This window comes from Pleurodeles waltl, chromosome 5 (genome assembly GCF_031143425.1).
Source record: "Pleurodeles waltl isolate 20211129_DDA chromosome 5, aPleWal1.hap1.20221129, whole genome shotgun sequence".
Lineage (NCBI taxonomy): Eukaryota > Metazoa > Chordata > Amphibia > Caudata > Salamandridae > Pleurodeles > Pleurodeles waltl.
In genome coordinates, this window is record NC_090444.1 from 1,211,330,466 (window position 1) to 1,211,354,642 (window position 24,177).

At 45.3% G+C, this 24,177-nt stretch overlaps 1 protein-coding gene across 1 annotated transcript in view; it reads right to left on the bottom strand.

Moving 5' to 3' along the window:
• The window catches only part of ASCC3 (activating signal cointegrator 1 complex subunit 3), a 1,806,704-nt gene that overhangs the window by 318,853 nt on the left and 1,463,674 nt on the right, over window positions 1-24,177 (bottom strand). Inside the window, exon 30 of the mRNA XM_069235471.1 lies at window positions 18,585-18,727. Within this exon, the coding sequence (XP_069091572.1) occupies window positions 18,585-18,727 (143 nt within the window). The remainder of the gene's footprint in view (window positions 1-18,584; window positions 18,728-24,177) is intronic.

Consider the following 24,177-nt stretch of genomic DNA (forward strand, 5'->3'; position numbering starts at 1 on the left):
CAGGGGAGTTAGATGGGATACGTCTTTGTTTAATGTTTCTTTAAGAAGCTCAGACAGGCTTTGGTATAGGTTTCTGTTGCTGTGAAGGAATTTCCTTTGACAAGCCAATTGTCAAGGCAGGGAAAGACTTGTTGCCACTCCTTTCAGACATATGCAGCAACTGGGGCCATGCACTTTGTCAATGTTCTTGGGGCTGATTTGAGGCTCAATGAGAGGACTTTGAATTGATAGTGGTGACCAGCCATCTTGACTCTCAAAAATCTTCAATACTAGGGGTGATTGGGAACATGAAAATAGGCATTCTGTAGGCCTAGTGTGGACAAGTAATCCCCCTTTTCGATGGAGCTGTAAGGTTACTATGTGAAATGTTTGGTTCTTGAATTTTTTTTTCTAATTGCCGTAGATCTAGGATTGGCCTCCATTCACCCAATTTCTTTTTAATGAGAAATAAAACATGAGTAAAAAACACAATTTCACGGGCATTGGGGACCAGTTCTACTTCTCACTTTTTAAAAATGAGAACAGCTCTGCTTGTAACAGACTAAGATGTTAAGGAGTTTTTGTTTTTGAAAAGAGAGTTGGCAGACGTTTCTGAACAAACACTAGACTTTAGCCAAATTGTATAAGATCCAAAACAAAGCTGTCCAATGCTATGTTATTCTCACTTTAAAGTAATAAGAGATGTTACCCCTTTACATGGTGTTCTGGAGATTCTGTGACAGTTACCAGGAAGATGTGACAGTTACCAGGAAGATGTCACTGTTGTCTTGAAGACTCTTGAAGAGTCTTTCTTATGAGGGTTCTTTGGAAGGAGAAGGTATCTCCTCAGAAGTGGCCTTGTGAGAGAGTACTTGCAGAGAATGAGCTCTTTAATGAGCTTTTTAGATGTTTTGGAGGAACCATCAGAATCCTCATCTGGAGATGACACATCCTTAAATTTCTGATTTCTGTGGCCACAGTAAAAGTCTATTGTCCCTACCCTGATGGTCTTTGTGGAAAATGTGTGACAGATCTTGGGGTCCTTAGCCTTGTTGTCACAATGAGGCTATAAATATGTTCCTTGTGTGGATCTAGAGACTAAAGCCTCTTTTTACCACTGGTTTCAAAGCACCAAAATAGACCTATTTTGGAGGTGTTGGACAGCATTAGACCAATGTCTGTTTAATCCAGATGTAAAATCCACGTAAGTGTTGAATTCCCTCTCAACATAATAACCCAATTAAGTCTATAGGTCACTTGCCCGAAAAAGACCAGGTAGAGCTCAGAGAACTCCCTTAATACATTATGGGTGCTTGAAGTTTGGTCCTTTTGAAATAATGTGGGTAGGCTATTAATGTGACCATGTTAAAGCTTTCTATCCTTCTTTAACATTGAACTGCTTGATATGAATACATAACTTATATAGCACATGACTGCTCTGCGGAGTGTCCAGGCTCTAATGCACTAGAGCAAGACACCGAAGCCAATAACATTAGTACGATGCAAATAGGTGTGTTGAAAGCATTTTCCTGAATGAAGGTTTGTGAAATCTGGTACAAAGTGAAAGTGGAAGTTGGTTCCATTCTTTACTTGCAAGGACTGTGAATTTTTTTTACTCTCTTTCTGACCCTATGGAATCTAGGCACCATGACTAATAGGGCAGAAGTAGACTGAAGAGTTCTAGGAGGGGTATAGTGCACAATCCTATTAGCGAGATACTGCTGACCATACTAATAAAATAATGTATGATAATAAGGGTCTTAAAAGGACCCTTTTCTTGACAGGAAGCCAGTGCAAATCAAAAAAATTATGTGACATGTCTTCCTATTTTGGAATGTCAAAAATAAGAAAGGTATTCACATTTTGTACTACTTGGAGTTTTTAAATCTATGTTTCTGGTAGGCCAAAGTATAAAATGTTTGCATAGTTCAACCTGGAGGTTACCAGGGCATGGATGTCCATCCTACGTATTGTGTATAGGAAGAAATTAAGGATCTTTTTGATACATTGGAGCAAGGAAAAAGAGGTCCCCCTCCTCAGAAAGGGTTTGTGGTTATAAGGAGAATTTGTAATCCAGCTTAATGCCAAGCTATGTGGCAATTTATGTGGGTGATGTGGAGGAGGGATGGAAGGTCCTTAGGCTAGCAGCTGTTTACCAAGTGCTCATTCACTTGTCCAAAAAGGAGAAACTCTCTTTTCTCTGCATTACATTGTAAAAGGCTCTCACATGTCCACAATGCAGAAAATTGATCATACAGGATTTAAAGGAGTGTCTGTAGATGAAGGGTCAAAGGTGAGGTGCAATGGGTACCGTCGGTATATGAAATAGTTTTAAAACCATGTAATTCTTTCAGTTTAGCCAAGGGGAAGGGGGACATATATTTTTATAAGTGTTGGGCTTAACGAAGAGCCCTGCAGTGCCTCAAAAACAAGCTGCTTGCTGGGTGAGGCATAAAGAGCAAGCCAGGTGTCTTGCCCTCTCCGTTCCAGCACCAGGTGGGGCTTCCAATGCCTAACTTCATCAGGCATTCTAACAAGATAGGATGAAAGAAAGTATTGAATGTCCCTGAGAGATCCAACAGGATTAAGTTTGCACTTTTACCTTCATCCTGGGTAAGCTTGATTATGTCAGAAATCTCAAGGAGGGCTGTCGCCGTACTATGACAGTGGCATAAACCAGATTGAGTGCATTTAAGTTTGATATATTCCAAATACGTGGACAGCTAAATATTATCCAGCTTTTCAATCATTTTAGAGGCTGAAGGAAGCAGAGAAATAGGGTGAAAAATAGAGAGGATTGGTAGATTGTGGGATGATTTCTTTAAGAGGGGGACAGCTTTAGCACTTTTTTAGCAGGAGTGAACTACTGCCAATTCCTGAGAGTTGTTATACAGCAGGTGGAAGATCAGAACTATGGTCTCTGCAGACTTAATGAACATGGAGGGGCACATGGGTCACTGGGTGAATGTGATTTGCATGCTGTGTTTGTTTAATGGAGAAAGGCCCGAAGTTGCTGAAGAAGCAGACTTGGGTGAGGGCTAATGAGGCTTTCATTGCCTCTGAGGAGGAGGCTTGAATTGTCGATGCAGAGAGAAGGCCAGCAAAAATCTTTAAGATCTTTTCCTTAACTAGTTGCGTGCGTCTGACGGCCGGGAGCTGTTCATTGCTGTGGTGCTCATGTGCTTCGGATCACTCTTGGCTGTACTAGCACACAGCACTGGACAAAGGGGAACAGCTTCCCCATTTCCTGAGGCTGTTTTTGTTTTTGTTTTAAGGGAAATGACGATCAGCGTAAATGGCGTGCTGATGTCATTTCACTGAAAACGAAAGTAAAATGAGACGATCAGCTCATTTCACTTTTTCGGCATCAGTGCTCTTGGGGCTATCTCAACCCTCCAAGCACTGATGCAGACGAGAGAGCTATTGTTGAAAAGGGGAGCATCTCCCCTTTCCAACGGTACCTTTCCGAAGTGGATCCCTGCTTGGGGATCACCCAAGGAGGGGGATCACCAAGTAGGGATCCACTCCACTAGACACTACTGAGGGGTGTGGCAAGGGCCTTTGCTACCCTGTATTTTTATGGTGCAATTCAGCATTTCTGATCCCCCCCACCCCCAGAGGTCAGATGGGGGCAGTACTCCCCTGATCTGCCCCTCCCAGGGGTTGCAGAAAACCCACTATCACACCAGGGAATATTTTTATCTAGTTGGTGTTGGGGTGGGAGCTGCCCAGTATGGACTAGCAAAGCCCCACCGTAAAAAAAAAATGGGCATAGTCTTTCTGCACCCCTAGGGGGCAGATGGGGGCAATAGCCCCTGTTCTCCCTCCCCCCGGGGGGGGGGGAAGAAAACCAGCTAGGCACCAGGGACATCTTTTGTCTTTTAATTAGTGTAGGGGTGAGGGCTACCCGGATTGGGCATGACAATGCTCCCACCCCCTCCAAAATTATGGGCACAGTCTTTCTGTCCCCCTTGGGGGGGCCACATGGGGCAATAGCCCCCGATCTGTCCCCCCACACCATGGGGGAGGGGGCAGAAAGTCCATTAGGCACCAGGGACTATTTTTAGGTCAAGCGGGCAAGCGCACTGGCCTGTTGTAATCTATCTGTAGGCTTAAAACCACGCTCACCACACGTCCATCACTATCACTCGTTCATGGGCTTGCCTTTCAAAAATCTTTTATCATCATTGGTAAATGCTTTACGTTTGTCCCTCCTTGGGGCAGTTTTGTTACCGCCTTGGCCATCGACCCTGTTACATGGATAATTGCACGTTTGCCGATACGTTTGACTGCGAGCAAACTTCTTTTTCCTTTTGATTCTCTCCTTCGGGCTCATGATCAAGGCGGCTGTTGCACTTTGAATCAGCTCGCTTATGTCAACTGTTTTACTTCACATTTTCAATTTATGTGGCAAGAAAATTCCAGTTACGAATTTACAATGCTAATAGCTCTAACTCAGGCAATCGCGAGACCCATTGCATTGCAAATGCATGTTTTATTTGTGTAGGGGTAGAATGGGCATGACAATGCTCCACTCCCCCAAATCAATGGCACAGTCTTTCTACTTCCTTTGAGGGCCATATGGGGGCAAAAGCCTCCTCCTATCTGCCCCCCCGTGGGGGGTCATAAAGCCCATTAGGCACCAGGGACTATTATTTTATGTGTGTAGGGGAGCGGGCTGCCCAGTATGGGCATGGCAATGCATCCACCCAGCAAAAAAATGGACAGACTTTCTGCCCCCCCAATAGGATTAGGGATGTTCCCCCCTCCCCACAGGTAGGAGGCACAGAGAGGGTGTAGCCACCCTCAAGGACAGTAGCCATTGGCTACTGCCCTCCCAGACCTAAACACACCCCTAAATTCAGTATTTAGGAGCCCCCCAGATCCCAGGAAATCAGATTCCTGCAACCTGAAGAAACAAGGAGGACTGCTGACCTACAAGCCTGCAGAGAAGGAGGAAGACGACAAGTGCTTTGGTCCCAGCCCTACCGGCCTGTGTCCAACTTCGAAAACCTGCAACCAGCGACGCATCCGACAGGGACCAGTGACCTCTGAAGCCTCAGAGGACTGCCCTGGACTAAAGGACCAAGAAACTCCTGTGAACAGCGGCCCTGTTCAAAACCTGAAACTTCTTTGCAACAAAGAAGCAACTTCCAAAGACTTCACGTTTCCCGCCGGAAGCTTGAGACTCTACACTCTGCACCCGATGCCACTGGCTCGACCTGCAGAAAACCAACACCTCAGGGAGGACTCCTCAGCGACTGCGAGCCCGTGAGTAACCAGAGACGACCCCCCTGAGCCCCTACAGCGACGCCTGCAGAGAGAATCCAGGGGCTCCCCCTGACCGCGAATGCCTGTAACAAGGGACCCGATGCCTGGAACCAACAGTGCAACCCCCAGGCGACCCTCTGCTTAGCCCAGGTGGTGGTTGTCCCGAGAAGCCCCCTGTGCCTGCCTGCAACGTTAGAGTGACCCCCGGGTCCCTCCATTGTTTTCAATCTAAAACCCGATGCCTGCTTTGCTCACTGCACCCGGCCACCCCTGTGCCGCTGAGGGTGTACTTTGTGTGCCTTCTTGTGTCCCCCCCGGTGCTCTACAAAACCCCCCTGGTCTGCTCCCCCAGGACGCAAGTACTTACCTGCTGGCAGACAGGAACCGGAGCACCCCTGTTCCCCATAGGCACCTATGTGTTTTGGGCACCTCTTTGACCTCTGCACCTGACCGGCCCTGAGCTGCTGGTGTGGTAACTTTGGGGTTGCCTTGAACCCCCAACGGTGGGCTGCCTATGCCCCAACTTGAGACTTGTAAGTGTTTTACTTACTTCCAAAACTAACCTTTACTTACCTCCCCCAGGAACTGTTGATTTTTGCACTGTGTCCACTTTGAAAATAGCTTATTGCCATTTTGACAAAGACTGTACATGATATTGTTTTCATTTTAAGTTCCTAAAGTATCTAAGTGAAGTACCTTACATTTAAAGTATTGACTTTAAATCTTGAACCTGTGATTCTTAAAATAAACTAAGAAAAGATACTTTTCAATATAAAAACCTATTGGCCTGGAGTAAGTCTTTGAGGGTGTGTTTCTCATGTATTGCCTGTGTGTGTACAACAAATGCTTATCACTATCCTCTGATAAGCCTACTGCTCGACCACACTACCACAAATACAGCATTAGTATTATCTAATTTTGCCACTATCTTACCTCTAGGGGAACCCTTGGACTCTGTGCACACTAGTTCTTACTTTGAAATAGTATATACAGCGCCAACATCCTACAACATGCAAAAGGAGACCTTAGTCTTTTGGATGTTGATTTGACATACAGGTCTGCAACGCCTGGCTAACTCCCAATATCGTTCCACTCGCAATGGTGAACGGCTGTACCTTTTGGGCTTCTGTAGGCTGCTCCCTGGAAAAACCTATCAGACCCAGTAACTTCTGAAATGTAGACAACTGGAGAAGTCCAGGGTAGTGTGCATCACATGCACCCCACACTACTTTCTTACCCAAAATGCCCTGCAAACCTCCAGCTTTCTTGGAAATCACAAATTTTCCCTACATTTCTGTGACGAAATTTCAAGAATCTGTAGGAATCCACAAAATTCCTACCACCCAGCATTGCCCCACCTGTACCGATAAAAACTCTGACCCCCAGTAGTGTGGCTGGGCCTAGTGCCAGAAACAGTAACAGATCCAACCGAGATCAATAGGAGTCTCCACGCAAGAACTCCCATTGTCCTTCGTTTTATCTATTCCTGTTGCAGCACTAGGCCGAGCCACACAAGTGCGACAGCGTTTTTATTGTCACATGTGGGTCAAAGCTGCAACTAGAATATGTCTCTACCAGATATTTAGTTACCGAAGGTAAGTAACTTGAACATCTGATAGACGCTTCTAGTTGCAGATTCCTTACCTTAGAATAGATACCCAAGCAATGCCATCCTCGGTAGTGGGCTGTGAACCTAGATCATACTAGAAAGTCCTGCAGGACCGAACGACCAAAGTAGCCGTCTCGACGGACCTGACTGTCCAGGCAGTAATGCTTAGCAAACGTGTGCAGGGATGCCTACATAGCTGCCTGACAGATATCCAGGACAGAAACTCCGCGTGCTAACGCAGTGGATGCAGCAGTGGCTCTGGTAGAATGAGCTCGCAAGCCTTCAGGAGGTTGCTTTTTAGCCAATGCATAGCACATTTTGATGCAAGGAAGCACCCATTGAGAGATGGTACGCTTTTGCACCACCTTCGCACCCACATAGCCAAGAAAGAGTTGATCGTCCACCCGGAAATCTTTAGTACGATTGAGGTAGAACACCAATGCTCTTTTTGGGTGCAGACGGTGGAGTCTCTCCTACTCATGGGAAGGATGTGGGGGTGCGTAGAAGGTAGGCAAAGTGATGGACTGGCCTACATGAAATGGTGTAACCACCTTAGGAAGGAAGGAAGCTCTAGTGCGTAACACCACTTTGTCAGGGTGTACAGACAAGTATGGGGAGGCTTTGAAGAAAGGGCCTGAAGCTCAATCACCCTGCGAGCAGAGGTGATAGTGATTAAAAAGACAGTTTTGAATGTGAGGAGCCGCAAGGGACATTTATGCATTGGCTCGAAGGGGGTACACATCAAGTAAGTAAGTAGAAGATTAAGATCCCACTGAGGCATGATGAAGGGAGTGGGAGGAAATAAGTGGGTAAGCCCTTTCAAGAACCTACTCACAATAGGAGATTTAAAGAATGAGTGCTAATCAGCAAGCCTAAGAATGGCGGAAATGGCAGGCAAATACCCTTTAAGGGTGCCCAATGCAGAGCCCTGCTGGGCTAAAGAAAGAATGAACAGAAGAACCTCTGAAAGAGGGGAAGAAAGGGGGGTCAACAGATTTGTTGGTACACCATGCCACAAATGTATTGCAGTGACAGGCATTTACAGTTTTAATCGATGGACGCCTGGCTGCCAAGATAACATTACAGACTTCGGGTGGAAGGGCAAATGCCGTCAACTATTGCCGCTCAATCTCCATGCATGATGGCGGAGGTTGGACAGGTTCGGGTGGAGGACCGTCCCCTGCTGCTGCGACAGAAGATCCGCCCGAAGAGGCAGTCTGAGTGGAGGATCGATGGACATGCTCAATAGCTCTGGATACCACACTCTTCGAGCCCAGTCCAGAGCCACCAAGATAACTTGGGCCCGGTCGTACTTGATTTTCTTGAGAATTCTGGGCAGAAGAGGGATAGGTGGGAAGGCGTAAAGGAAGCCGGAGCTCCACTTGAGACGAAAAGCATCTCCGAGCGAGTGCTGCCTTGAAACTCCAACGTGCAAAATAGCTGACTTTGCACATTCTCTTCGGAGGTGAACAGATCTAACCAAGGCTCTCCCCACTTGAGAAAGAGACCTTGAACCACCTCTAGATGGAGACGCCATTCGTGATCGACAGTGCGTCGGCAGCTGAGTTTGTCTGCTCTGGCACTGAGGGAGCCCGCCAGATGTTGAACCATCAGGGTAATGCCCTGATGTTCCAGCCATGTCCAGAGGCGTAGTGCCTCCTGACAAAGGGTCCAGGACCCTATCCCGCCTTGTTTGTTGGAGTACCACATGGCGGTAGTGTTGTCCGTGAACACCTGCACCACTTTCCCTTTGAGAGAGGGAAGGAATGCTTTCAACGCAAGCCTGATCGGCCGGAGCTCCAGTATATTTATGTGGAGTCCCGACTCCGCCGAAGACCAGAGGCCTCTGATCTCCGCCTCTCCCATGTGGCCGCCCCACCTCAGAAGTGACGCATCTGTCACTATAGAGAGATCTGGTTGGAGAAGGGAGAGGGATATGCCGTGGACCCAATCGGGATGGGAAAGCCACCACTGCAGGTCTTTCGCAGTCCCCTTCAAGATCTGGACCATATCGGAGAGATCTCCCTGGTAATGCGCCCACTGGAACTTCAGGTCCCACTGCAGAGCCTGCATATGCCACCTGGCATGTGTTACTAGCAGGATGCATGAGGCCATGAGGCCCAGCAGCCTCAGAGTCAGTCTCACCGAAACCCAAGACCAAGTCTGAAAGATCGGAATCATAGCCTGAATGTCTTGGACTCACTTTTCGGGAGGATAAGCCCGAAACTGCACTGTGTCCAGGACTACTCCGATGAAAGGGAGCGTCTGAGAGGGAGTCAGGTGTGACTTCTGCACGTTTATAGTGAACCCCAGCTGGTGCAGGAGGTTCGCCGTAGTCTCAAGGTGGGAGACAACTGTCAGGGGCAAAGGTGCCTTCAACAGCCAGTCGTCTAGGTAGGGGAAGACTGAGACCCCTAACCTGCGCAGATGAGCTGTAACCACCGCCATCACTTTCGTGAACACCCGAGGGTCACTGGTAAGGCCGAAAGGGAGCACGGTAAACTGAAAGTGCTCGTGACCTACCACGAATCGTAGGTAACGTCTGTGGGCAGGCAGGATGGGGATGTGGAAATAAGCGTCCTGCAAGTCCAACGCTACCATCCAGTCTCCTGGGTCCAAGGCAGACAGAACCTGAGCCAGGGTGAGCATTTTGAACTTCTCCTTCTTGACGAAGTAGTTCAGGTCCCGAAGATCTAGGATAGGACGTAAGCCCTTGTCCTTCTTTGGTATCAGAAAGTAGCGGGAATAACAACCACAACCTACTTCTGGCACAGGGACCCTTTCTATAGCTCCCTTGGCCAAGAGAGCCGCAACTTCCTGGTGGAGAAGCACCAAATGATCCTCTGGAAGATGATGGAAGGATGGTGGCATGTGTGGTGGTGCAGATTCGAAAGGGAGGGAGTAGCCCTTACGAATGATCTGCAAAACCCACCCGTTCGTGGTGATATGTTCCCAGTGGGGCAGGTGATGGTGGATCCGGACACTAACTGGGCGGGAGTGAGGGGACGGACTAGGAGGGTTTGGAGGATGCAGCGGGGGCCAAGGTGGACTGGACAGACCTCTGGTTCCCTGTCCCACGGCCATGTGGGATTCCGCGTCCACGGCCACACATAGGCTGTCCGGCGTGTGACGGAGGAAAGGCCCAGGGACGGAGCCGTAGCCCGGGAATCCTTGAATATCTCCAACGCCGAGTCCGCTTTGTCTCTGAAGAGATGAGTGCCATCAACAGGCTTGTCCATGAGTGACTGTTGGACATCCCCCAAGAAGCCAGAAGTACATAACCAGGCGTGGCGCCGTAAGGCCACTGTCGTCGCAATCAATCTGCCTAGAGAGTTGGTCGTATCCAGCCCACAATGGATGGTGAACTTTGCCGTGTCTCTCCCTTCTGTCACTGCTTGGGAGACTATAGCACGGGCCTCCTCCGGTATCTCGGGCAGTACTTGCGCAACCGTATCCCACAGTGAGTGGGAATAACGGCCCAAAAGACATGCGGTGTTCACAGACCGCAGAGCTAGGCTGGAGGAAGAAAACAACTTCTTACCAAATTGTTCCAGCCTTTTGGATTCCCTATCCGGGGGTGCGGAAGGGAACACGCCAGAAGAAGAGGAAGCCTGGATTACAAGACTCTCAGGCGCAGGATGTTGGTACAGGAACTTTGGGTCGTCCGGCGCAGGCCGATGGCGGCAAGCGATAGTCCTGTTCACAGGAGCCCCTGTGTTGGGTTTGGATCATGTACCCAAAAGGACATCAGTGAGGGCTTCATTGAATGGGAGAAGGGGTTCCGAAGTAGAAGCCCCAGGCTCAAGCACCTCATTCAGGAGATTAGACCTGACTTCCACAGTAGGTAGCTCAAGGCTAAGGACCTCAGCCGCCCTACTAACCACCATACTATAAGTAGCTCCCTCCGCCGTAGCCACAGTAGGAGGAGATAGCATGCCAGCGTCAGGAAAAGTATCCAGACCACTGGCTTCGCCCAAGTCCTGTGCCCAGTCCATAGCAGGGTCATCCTGGTATTCATAAGGGTCCAGGGACCCCTCCAATTCCTCCCTGTATTCGTACCCATAGGAAAATGGGTCTGAATCTGACCTCGGGCGAATAGGGCCCACCGAAGCCAATGGCAGTGTCGGCCGCCGCCGCTCCGACTCCGAATCGCCGGGGATGAGAATTGGGTCAACGTCGATAGTGGCCACTACCGATGTCGGGAGCGTCGATAATCGACCTGGTGCCGGGGAAGGTCTCGATGGTGCGACCAGCGTTGGTGCGGATCTGCGTACGGATCCAGAGGCGACCTCAGTGGCCGGGGCCGAAGCCGTCGGCGCGGAACCCGAAGGCCCCTCAGCCAAACCCCTGGAGCCCGAATGCGCCGTATCGGGGTCGGCCTGCCCAAAGATGAGGTGCATGGCCTCGTAAAACTCTAAGTTGGGCGGGGGTCATTCCGGCTCCGGGAAACTCAGGGAAGAGCGGAGTTGACCCAGACGTAGGCTCCGAGGACGGAGGCCTAGTGCGTGGACGCTCGTCCCGCATCGCGTCGGACTAGTGACGGGGTGAAGTCGGAGAGTGATGGGACTTCTTCGACAACTTCTTCTTCTTACCTTGATCGAGGACTTCGAAGAAGACTAGTGGTGATAACTCTGCGACTGATCGAGACCTTCCTCTCGAGCGAGACCGGGACCTAAGCGGAGTCGAGTGCCGGGCCGCCATTAGCTTTAGGGACCGCTCCGTCAAAGCTTTTGGGTCCATGGCCCGACACTCGGAGCACAACTTTGGGTCATGGTCGCGCTCGAGGCACCACAGACAAACGCGATGAGGATCAGTCACCGACATCGTCCGATGGCAGTCCTCACATGGCTTGAACCTGGTCTTCGGGGACATTCTTGACGCACCAAAGTCGTACCAAAAAAACTCAACAAAACGGTCGAATTTGGCTAAAACATAGCCTAGGGTAGCTCTCTCCGGATCAGCGCGTGACGCGGAAAGAAAAGAACTGACGTCACTGCTCGAGCGAGGCGTCTATCTACTACTCCCGTCGCCATCACGGCGACCACGACGCCTTCGGAGTCGACCGATGCCACCTACCGACGCGCAAGGGTATTGCTCGAAGAAAAATCTCCGGATCCAGCCTGACGCCTGGGGTAAAATTTTAAGGTAGGGAATCTGCAACTAGAAGTCTCTATCAGATATGTGTTTTTAGGCGAAGTTTGAGGTTTGTTATGGATTCTGGGTAAAACATCCTGGTGAGAGCTGTGCAAGTCACCTCATCCTGGATTCCCCTAGGTCTCTGGTTTAACAAAATGTACAAATTTGCTGGATTTCCCAAGGCTGAGATAGGGCCAAAAATCCCTAGCTAACTACTTGCAAAAAAAAACGGGTCAGTTCTGAGTGGAAAAATTTGATGTACCCATGTTGCGATTTGTGCCGTTTTCTGTTGCAGACACTAGGCCTACCCACACAAGTGAGGGACCCTTTTTCTCCGAAGACATTGGAAAATGCTCGGTGTAAGGGGGTTTTTGGATCCCTGAAGATTCCAGAACTTTCTGTTACAGAAATGTGAAGAAAATGTGTTTTTTAAGTGAATATTGAGGTTTGCAAGGGATTCTGGGGAAAACAAACTTGGTGAGATGCATGCAAGGCACCCTCATCCTAGATTCCCCTAGCTGTCTAGTTTTTAAATATGTACAGGTTTGTTAGGATTCCCGAGGTGGCAGCTGAGATAAGGCCCGAAATCCACAAGGGAGGCACCACTTTTATCTGGAGACTTGTGGGAGCATAGAATAGTAGAACATTTGTTATTACCAACTGGATTTTGCTGCATTTGTTTCAGAAATACATATGCTTCCTTGATATCCCTTTTTCACTCTGCTTATTTCACTATAAAAATTGGTCTATACTTGATACTCAATGAAAACCCATTGTAGGGTGCAGGTCAGTTGTTTGCTCTGGGTACCTTGGGTTCTTGGAGAACCTACAAACCTATATATCCCCACAACCAGAAGGAACTAGAGGACATAAAAGGTATATAGCTTTTATCAATCTGCCATTGTGGCAAAAAGTTACAGATGTATATGTTGTCACAAATGACCATTTTTTGCTAGTCCTTTTCAGTATTTCTGTTTTTCAACAGTTACTTTCCTTGGAAAAACTAGAGGAATCTACACATATGACCCCTTGCTGAATTCAGAATTGTGTCAACTTTTCAGAATTCTGTAGTTTTTCTGGATCATCCATGGATTCACACTGGTCTTCACCACAAACTGGAAGTAGGTTGAGGGCACAAAAGAATAAGGAAAATGAGTTACCTCTTAGAAAAATGCTAAAACTGGGGAACAAAATTATTTTTTCGTGTTAAATCAGCTCTGCATGTTCCTGAAAGCTGGGAAGATGGTGACTTTAGTACAGCAAACCGTTCGTGGATGCCATTTTTAGGGGAAAAAACAGACACTTATCTGGAGCACTTTTTCCATACTTTTCTATAAAAAAATAAAAAACTCAAAATTTTGATATATTTTGCCTATTTTCTCAGTCCCCTCCAGGGAAATCCCCAAACCCTGGGCACGTTTGGAATCCCCAGGATAATGGTAAAAAAGGACACAAAATTGGCAAAGATTGCAACTTTTCATGCACACAAGCTAAGGACTAAGTGCAAACTACTCCAAATAGCCAAAAAAGGGCCCAGCACTAGGGGGAAAAGGCCTAACAGCGAAAGAATTAAAGGATTCAGAAAACTTTTACTAGTATCTCTGCCACAGAACTCCAGCTCAACGACTAGATAATTCAAGCAAGTGAATCTAAGAAAGAACCAATACTAGAGAAGTATTGCAACTGACTGGCTGTAGAAAAAGTGGGTAATTAACTGGTATATGGGAGACAAAGACTCATCCCTTGATTTGTGGTCATTTATTAGCTAATCTGACCGAAACACGGTTTGTGAATTTGAAAAAGGATTTTCCTAGCTGCAACATAACCATCGGAAGGTTAGCAAAAAATTTATAAAAATAAAAACATGCTAAAATATAAATGAAAAATCCAGTATGTCACTGAAAACATGGATGATGGTTTAGGTTTGGTAAAATCTTAAAGTCTTACACTGCCTGGGTTCTGCTATCTAACTCTCCCTAGATTTGGGAATTCAGGCTGTGGGTGAGAGAGAAATGGAGGAGTTTGGGGAAGTGGAATGGCAAGAGAATTATTTACTAGGGCAGGCACTGTATCTTTGCTCAGAGAGAGCAAAGAAGACACTCACAAGCCTCCCGACAGGACTGGCTGCATCTAGGAGCTCCTTCTAAAAAGTTAGCCAATGTATTGAGATCAAAACCTGCTGTTATCAGAAACGTCAAAAGGGGAGGGCAGATTTAGCTCTCTGGCCCAGGCCCTGAACCTCCTGGAGGCCCCAAGTTTGTGTTACGTCAGGTTTTTACATAATTACATGTATGGGGGTGGAGGGGGGCACCTAATCTGCATGACAACCAAGCCACCTAAGTTGTGAGCTTCGCCAGCCCAAATACCCAAAGGAGCAAGACGTACTTGGTTGCTGCGTCGCTTGGTGGACACCAAGGCTAGCCCAAGATGCTCTATGGGGTAGCATAGTAGGAGGGTTAAAGGGTGCCACAGAATTGCCGTGCAGTGCCGACGCAAAGATTAAAAGTGTGTTTGCTAGGCCTGCGGGCACCGGCAGCGGCATGCTGGGGTCGTATTGTAACAAATTGATAGGCGTGGTGGGAAACTGCTAATGTACTGGATATGAAGTACCCTATTAGCCCTCACTGAGTGCAAGACGTAATCCGCTACTTTCTCCCATGTTGGTAAAAACTCAGGAAAAGATACTGGGAACTGAACACTATCGGAACTGTTGTACAAGGTGATTGCTTCCTGAACGAGGCATTTATAGACCTACAGGAACAAAAGGCCAAGGGTGCTACATGACATGAAATCTTTTGTTTTATATTATCCTCGATCTCCGTCAGGACTCACATTGCTCATTGAAATGATACATAGGGCAGACAATAGTAAGACAATGTCATCATGTATGCGGAACTGAGGGAAACTGGAAAGGTGCAAGAATACATGGCTAAACAAGCGTGGGAGATATCTGTTGGTTTTATACAATTTCCCAATAAATGTAGGAAAAATTGTTGCTCCCAGGATAAAAATACCCTATTTATTTTTGATATTTTTGTAAGTTTCTCCACCGTTTATATTACTCCCTGGAGGGTATGGCTAAATTCACTCCTCTTCATGTTGTATGTGTTGCCCTCTATTTCTCAACTACTAGACTGATGTATTTGCTTTAGTGTCATGGTGGGGGTCAAAATGGTTCTATCTTCTGAGCTGGCCCTCTTGGGGGCAACTGGGGATATACTAAAAATAAATAAAATAAAAAAAAATAAAAATAGGCGCAGATTTGTGCCTATGCCTATGCTCTCTGCCAACAGACGTGGGGTGATGCGCTGGATGAGCACTATGCCACCCAAGGAGTCAATAGACCATCCAAAGAGTCAATGTGGCTCCGAATTATGCATTATTGTAATGACTTGAAAGATACTTACGTCACTGCTGTGCACCCTAGGGATTATCCTTAAGATTTCTGGGAACCACTCGGATCTTTTTTTTTTTAACTAAAAATGTTGTTTATGTGTGCGACAAGCTTATTAAACATTAATACATAATACAATGCCCCAGTGTCAAATACAGCTAATACCAAGTAACATTATGGAGTCACACAGACAATCCAAATAAAGACTCCTATAAAAAAACACACACACACACTTTCAAATGTATTGACACTCAAAGTGCACATTGAAGGTAAAAATTCTTTTAAAACCATAGGATTCTTGTCATGGCACGAGGTACATCCAATGACTGTATTTGAAATAAAAAAAACACTCCATGTAGCCAATTAGCCAATCTGGATCCTATAGTGTACTTAAAAAAATTGGTTTGACAAGTTTCTAATGTGCCAATAGAAAATAGCTGTCCAATAAAACATGCATTCTTATGCACTGTTATCTGTAACGAACAACCGCACATCCCTTCTGCATTCCTATAGGAAGATACCCCTAAGGGCTTAGCGGCAAAGGGATGGAGTCCTGTTCCAAATTTTACAATTACGCTGAGCATTTGTAGGTTTGCAAGTTCACGCAGACATGGAAAGAAAGCATTTAATTAACGTAATTTACATAAATCAATTGTGGAGGACTTTGATCGTAAGTACTGGAGGTCCCTGTCACCTGAAACCGCCTGTACCAGGTCTCTCAGATCTTTATTTGTGTTAGGAAGGGTTACAGCCACAGCAAAATTACTGATTCCTAGAACGGCTGTAATAACACATTATCGCATCCTTACTTTTTTTTTTTTTTTTTTTTTAACAAAACTAAGCCCACTTTTAATAGTTTCGTCTTTGTATTAAGTGGCGATTTTGGCTGCTTTGATGTTACCAACTTACTCCAGAAGGCAAGGGGGCGTACCAGTGAGAAATCTGGACTGAAGCCCATCTTCTGGTCTTATGGCCGGAGCCATGACACATTTTGGCAGGTAAAGTCAGTTTTTGTTTTTTTTTTTAACAAAAGGAGGCAGCGTCTGGGTCGTAGGTTTGGAGTATGTAAACTTCGGTACCACTATACCTTTTATACCAATGTGTCAATAAAGACAGAAATAGCATGGTGCATACACATCAATTTACTATATGTATTTCCCTGCTCATTGCATGATGACTATGACTGATCTATGCTTTCTAGCGTCATGGTGTGCTATATTAAAATGTAAATAAATTGTTAAAAAGGCAGGCCTGGTCTTGTACTTTCTCATACAGCTAACGCTGCAAAACCACTAACTAGTTCCAAATATGCTGTGGATTCACTTTCCCCAGCGAACCGGTTTCCTAAAATTAAGTAAGCACTGCCAACGGGATGGCAAACCAATAAGGCCCTGCTCAATGTTTCGTCCTCAGCCCCATTAAACTAACGATTCTGGAATTCCTGCTATAGGTAAGAAGAATTTCTGAAATAAAAAAGCAACAGGGAAAGGAGACTGTTACTTACGAAGAAAGTAGGGGATAAGAACTGAAGACCAGTAGGGTCAACGGTATTGGACTAGTAAATGGAATTAGAATGCGCTTAACATTCTTCATCTTATCTTTAAGAGACATCAACAGCCTTTTGTTCTCAAATTTGGCAGCAGAGCTCTGAGCTGACTCTTGGCATGGAAGGTCTCTAGCAGAGAAAGGAGAACAACTGGTTACGCCAGAAAAGCTGTTAAGCGTTTTTTGATTCATAGAGATGAAATGATTAGGGTTCTTTTTTTATTATGAGGGTCCATACTTTAAAGTTAGTTTTATGTACCGTAGAAAACAAAAAAAAGTACCTGACATGTTGCCTTGTAGTCGGGCAAGTTACATTTGCTGTAGCTTTGTTTTCTGTCCGCAGAGACCAAAATAAAATGATATACATTTCTTAAATATCTGAAACGGCATGTCATAATATTTTCCCAACAACGCCTTGAAAAAAGGTTCACTCGATCCGTGCAGTATTTCTAAAGATTAAAATCCTATATCGTTAGATAAAAATATATTGGAAAGCTCTTAAGTAAAGCTTTGGCAGAGAGCAGCTAATTCACCTATTATATCATATCTTCTATAAAAAGAGAGCATCTGTGAGGTTATGTTCAGATGGTACCTGATCCTAATACGATGAAAGCTCAGAGGGAGGCTTAGATGGGTGCTGAAAACTCAGGGAACATACTTTCATATGTGGTGGGAATGTGAAGTTGTGAAAGACGTCTGAGAAAAGAACCTGAACTAAATAAAAGACTTAACCAGGGTTGTACTTGGAATAGAACAGTTGGATTTGGATAATGGGAGACATAGCCTATGAGGGACTAAGGTCTCCTTTAGAGATAAACCCACTTCACAGATGTAACGAGGAGTCAGGCAGGCCACTGCCCAGTAATTGAAAGTACGGGACCCACCCACATTGAGCTGGTGGTGGACTAAAGTCTGGGGAAATTGAAAGTGATTTAAGGGGATAAAATGTCATGATCTCAAAGAATATGGGCAACCTTTCAAGCGAATGCGAAAAGACAATGTGACGATAGGACGAGCCTCCACCAAATTTGAGACAAAATGATACAAGGCATTCAAGGCAACCGATATAAAATCAGAATGGCTGGATATTGGTAATGTTGCCAAAATACAAGGTGATTAAAGTTGCAATGTGACCTCCCAACTAATATCCTCAACCTTATAACATGCCGTTTTGGTAGAGATCCATGAAGTATTCGATAGCCAGAGCTTGATGCGGGATGTGAGGTACAAATCAGTGAACACATACCGAATGCACAACTCGGTATTTATGCAGACTCCTTGCTTTAGGTTTGCAGTCAGAGATATATTGGGCCATCTAATGGATATGGAGCACTGTCCCACTCTGTGCCAGGCAGTGACTGGGACCTGAAAGTTATGCATCAATCTCTGAGGCAGGCACATCAACCGAAAAAACTACCTTACCATTGTGGTGAGTGTGTGCTATGTGTAACAGGACAAGCTCAGATACAACTGTGTGTTCATGGCTTTAATGGTGTGTGGGAACCTAGACTGGTATGCGAGGATGAAAATTTTTATTAAAACAGTTCTCTGTGGTGTGTAAAAAACAAACAAAAAAACCATATATTCCATGCAGTTCTTTTAGCCGCCCACTGGTGAGCTGTATGGGACAAAAACGCAGAGTTCGCCTACCTCTCGCTCATCCGTATTCAGCCACTGTTTTGGATCATCCTCGGTAGCTAAGAATGCAATCAGTTCCAACGCAGTGAGTCGAGTTTGACGTCTGGATGATACGAAGATAAGCACGGGCTTGGCGGGAGAATGGCTCCGAATAGCTGTGGAAAAATATCGCAAGCGTCCCGTTAGAATATATTACGTGTCACAGAAGCGGGTTTTCTGTTCGCTCGGTAAGCTCAAACTTTTTAGAGGTAATGTCGACATAAGGCGATAAGTGCAGATATACATAAAAGGCACTTTCTACGGTTATTTCACAATGCCGGTACTAAAAAGAAATGCATTTTGTGGGATGCACTCCCGCAAAGCACCGCATGGATATATGTGCTTACAAATGAGTCTGGATATATGTGCTTACAACTGTGTCTCGAATGCTCCAGGTGACGTCTTCTCCTTTCTTGCCTAAAATAAGTGAGATGTTTATATAGAGGGAAACGCAAATGTTGAAGCATATGGAGACGAAAAAAAACAAAATACTGAGTAATACGGGTGGGAATCAGTGCAGCAGCGTCGCAACGGACTCTGGACCAGGGCTGACCTTTTCACGTTTAGTTTGACAGTGGAGCTGTAATTCTTTAAAACCGAGTGGACTTTGGCTCCGATCATTAGAGCATAACTCTCTCACCTCATCCGATTGGCTGTTTGGGGCATCATTCCATCTTCCGTGGATTGCTTGCAATGCACTGGGGACTGTTTTACATCTCTAAAGCACACTGAGCCGTCACACATTTTTTATCTCATAGATGCACTGTATACAGAAAATATTTGGTGTTTTCTTTTTTTCACTGAAGCGTGCTTTTAATATTTTAATCAGGACGTAAAATGCAAGTCAGTCCTTTTTTAGTTTCAAATCATTTTTATTGAAATGTTATAAAACAATAGAGGCAAAACAAAAGGAGAAAATAAATTGATTTATTGCGTAACGGGGTATGGGTGGTTAGGATAAGGTGTGCCAAAGAGACTGTTTGCAGACATCATATAACAGCCAGTACGAAATATATGGAGGTATGTCTGATACAGTGAGTGTGTAGTGAGTGTTCAATGTGGCAGGTTACCCCAGATCAGTATCAGGGATTGGAAATGAGAAGAGAGGCGAGAGAAGGACAGAGGAGGGGGGAAGAGATAATAGGGGTGGTGAGGAGAGATGGGGAAGGGCGTAGAATGGATGGGAAGAGGGGAGGGGGAGGACGAAGCTGGGAGGAGAAAAAGGGTGGGAATGTCAGGAGTGGGAAGGAAGCACGGGTGCAGAGGGGGTGGGTGGATATCAGAGGGGAGTAAATAGAATTTAGTACGGAGTGTATTTCTGGGGGCGTAGGAGGAGACAGTGAGTGTTACTGGTTCAATAGTGGAGGCGCCTTTGTGTGGGGAAGGTTAGTAAAGTGTGAGTCTAGCCTTGACCAGATTTTGTTTGTTTTTCTTTGAAGAGGTTTTCATGTAGGTGTTTAAGGAATTGTCCGCCCCCAGGGAATTGGACCCACACCCACCATGTTTGAGTTGATAATTTGGAAAGGTCCTTCCATTATGACAGGGTGCATTTGAGACCGGTTAAAACTAATATGTTACTTAACATATGTTATTCATCATTTAGGCAGTGGATTATTTCTGGTGAGGGGACAGGGGGAGCACCCAGTGCTATATAAGCGAGATGAGGAGTTCAATTGGTACGCAGAATGTGGGAGATAGTTTCACTGATCTCAGATCAGAATTTGTTAGATAACGTGCATCTGGGAAGCATGTGTTTAAGATCCCGCATCTCTTTTCCAGAGCTCCAGCAAATGGTTAAGTCCCAGAGACCGAGTTTAAAGAGTTTTTAAGGGGTCCAGTAGGCCACATATGCAGTCCAGTCTGCACTGTGGAAGGGAGGGTGTAATCTTATTAGCTGTCAGGTTAGACCAAATGGAGGGCCAGTTTAGGGTAGTGAAATAACAAAAGAAGTCCATCATAGGTTTGGTAAGAGTAAATCCCCAAGAGTGATAGAACAAGGAGGGAAAGCCGCCTGGCCATTGTGCCTTCCTAGATTTAAGTGATTTTATAGCTTTTTCAACCTCGCATTGGGATATAGGTTTTTCAAGTGAGGCTTTGGTTTTCAGGTCTGTTTAGGTCACAGCCTACCAGACATCGCAGATGTTGGGTTTGCTAAGAACATCTTGGGTACTTTTAGAAAGTTGATCTAGGAATGCATTCCGCTCATTATCAGTGGCTTTGTGGTTTGTAACTCATACTTTCTGGTTTTCCTTTTGCTGGCTTCATCTGCTTTAGGCTCTCCAGGTTCATTTTGTCCCTCCTGTTGCCTAAACCGTGTTTTCTGTATCCTCCTACAAACTTGATTTCTGTTAATAGGCGTTTAAATGTTGTTCTTATCTGATCGCATTTGCTGTGCATTCAAAGTCCGAGGTCATATGTCACATGCTATCTTCCAAGAGTGCTTGCTTTTTTTCCCTCCGACTTCAGAGTGAGACGATTTGTGTGACAATCTAGTTCAATACTGGAGGTAGGAAAGAGTTTTTCTAGAACACCAAAACAACTGAACTTCGTAAGTATTTCAGAGTAACATCAGAATTACGAACACACAAATGGAGCACATTTTTAGTTATTTCTGAAGTGTGTTGGAAACAAATACTTTCATATTATAAAAACTAATCATTAACCTTGGTGACGTAATTTCCACACATTTTCATCTGTGCACTGTTAGTTTTATTAGTAATACTGTATTTCTGTGCAAATGTAATGGTCATTTCAATTGAAAATGTGTTGTCTGCAATGGCAGTGTGCCACCACACCATAAATACTCCTCCATCCCACTCCACTCTTCTCTGCACCATTCCACTTTACACCACTGCATTCTATGCCTCTCTACTCTATTCTGCACTACCCCACTCTATGCCACTGCAATCAATGCCTCGACTCTACTCTGTGCCACTGCCCTCTGCATCACTCAACTCTACGCCACTCCATTGTACCACTCAACTCTACACTACTTACTCTGTTCCGCTCTATGCCACTCTACGCACCTGCACTCCATGCCACTGCCCACTACACTCTATTCTGTACCAATCCACTCTGTGCCACTCCACTCTACTATGCACCTTCTAAGCTATGCCACTGCATTCTACCATGCTGCATTGCATGTCGCTGAATTCAATGCACTGCACTCTATGCCACTATACAAAGCAACACTCAAAACCAATGCACTCTACACCAGTCCACTCTACTCAATGCCACTCCAGTGTTTGCCACTCTATACGACTCCACAGTATGCCATTCCAATATACGACATTCTCTGGCACTTCACTCTACAGCACTCTACTCCACTCTTTGCCATTCTACTGTATGACACTCCACACCACTCTCCTCTATGATACTAGGATTTAGCCATGCTGAACAGCAGACATACTGCTGAACAACATGGCTAAAACATATTGGCAAAGCCAATAGCTCTTGCATAGGCACAACCTATCGGCTTTGCCAATGCTTGTTTGGTTATAGGTATCATATTGAGGTGCTGGAAGCATATTTCATAAGAGGTGTGGTTAGTTTAAAGGTTTCGGTAAAATCTTAAGGAAGGAAGGAGGAGAGGAAGTCCTCTTCCCTGGTAGAGGGAGATCTGTGTTAATTGATAATGGATGTTATCTTCGGGCAACAGTATTTTTTTGTTTTTGAGGAAGGACGCTAATAATTTCCCCAAATTGTTACGCCCACAGAATACAATACCTTTGTTTCTGTTTACAATGAAGTGTGCCTTGTTGCTTAAGTTTATATTGTAGTAATGTTTCAGTTTCGATAGCTGGTTTAGGAGTGATTTGTCTGGTTTTGTTATTGATCTTTCTCAAGAAGTTTGATTTTCTGCTCTAGATTTTCTAGCTGAAGTTTATCTTGTTTGGTTTTCCAGGATATCAGTTTAATCATGTGGCCTTGGATGGTGGTTTACAGGCGTCTCATATTATTTGAGGGGGTCCCAAATTCCTATTAATTTCCAGAAATTGTGTGATTTCACCTTTGATTGCATTCCCAAACATAGGGTCTCCTGTAAGTAGATTGTTCATTCTCCAGGATTTCGGTTTGGCTACGGGGTGTAAAACTTCATGCAGAACGCACATACAAGTGTGGTCTGATACGAGAATTGGTTCTTTAGTGGAGTTGGATGTATTGGGGGCACAGATTTGTCCACTACATATAATCAATATGAGATAATGAGTGTGAGGGTGAGAAAAGAACGTATAGTCTGCCAGTTGGATTAAACAGACTCCATATTTTCTTCAACACATTGGTATTGCATAAGTTAAGCATCTGTTTATGAGATTTGTTCAGTATGAAAGTACAAGAGGAGTTTCTGTCTAAGATATCCCAATGTAGGCTGAAATCTCCACTCACAATCATTCTTGAGTTGTAAAGGATAAGTGTCAGCTTTTTATTTAATTGAGACTAGAATTCGGGAGCATCATTGTTAGCGGTGTAAATGTTCACAATATAGATTTTGGTGTTGTATTTTTGGAGTCTTGTTATTAGCCATCTCCCTTCAAGATCAATTTCCGCTGAGATAATTTGTAAGCCCAATGAGTTGAAGATAAGGGTGATGAGGCCATTTTTTTTTTTTTTGACGGCTGGGGCACAGGCAAGATCACACAACAAAGTAGAAGGATGGCATCCTTAAGTACAACTTTTGTTTCCTCTAGGAGGATCAGTCACCTTTAAAGTTTGTGTAGGTAGTCTCTTTTTATGGTGTTTTGTGGGTGATTTAAACCTTTGACAATGAGAGATAATATCTTTATATTATGCATTTATGGGGGATGGTGGATCATGCAGGTTACATCACTTGGTGTCTATTAAATGAAGGGAGGGTATCGATGGCCACCCAGGGCTGGGGGTAGTGGAAGGACACTTAGGGGAGTGATGGGGTTGGCAGGGAGAGGTGTGGAAGGGGGAGAAAGTGGGGAGTTGGGCAGGAAGAGGCTGGGGAAGGAGGGGAATGGAAGAAAGAGAAGGAAGGTAAGGGGAATAGGAAAAAGAACAAGAAGCCATATTCTGCATAGGTAATCATAGCGATAGCAACAATTGGAGAGGTGGTGGAGGTCAAGAAAGGCTCGTCCTAGGTGCATCGAAATAAGAAGCTAAGCCATTTGGATAGCATCAGGTGACAAGACATTATGGTAGGCCTAACCCCAGAAGCTGTGTCTGGAATTAAATAGATTATAGTAGGGTGTTGCACAGTAACTGTGTGTTTGTATCTGTGCACAAGATTAGAGGTAAGAATCGGCATATCTTGAGGTAATTATAGACAGATCTTGAGATAAGAACAAGCACATCATGAACCAAGTAAACCAATCTGAAGTACATAAGAAACAAACTGTAGCTGAGTTTGGTCACAACTGGAGGTAAGTAGATGGTGGGAACACAACTAGAGGCAGGTACCAGCACATTTGGGGGTAAGTATAGACAAATCTTGGGATAAAACAAGCACATCAAGAAACAGGTAACAATTTGAAGTGAATAATAAACAAAGTGTTGATAAGTTTGGTCACAACTGAAGGTAAGTAGATGGTGGGAACACAAC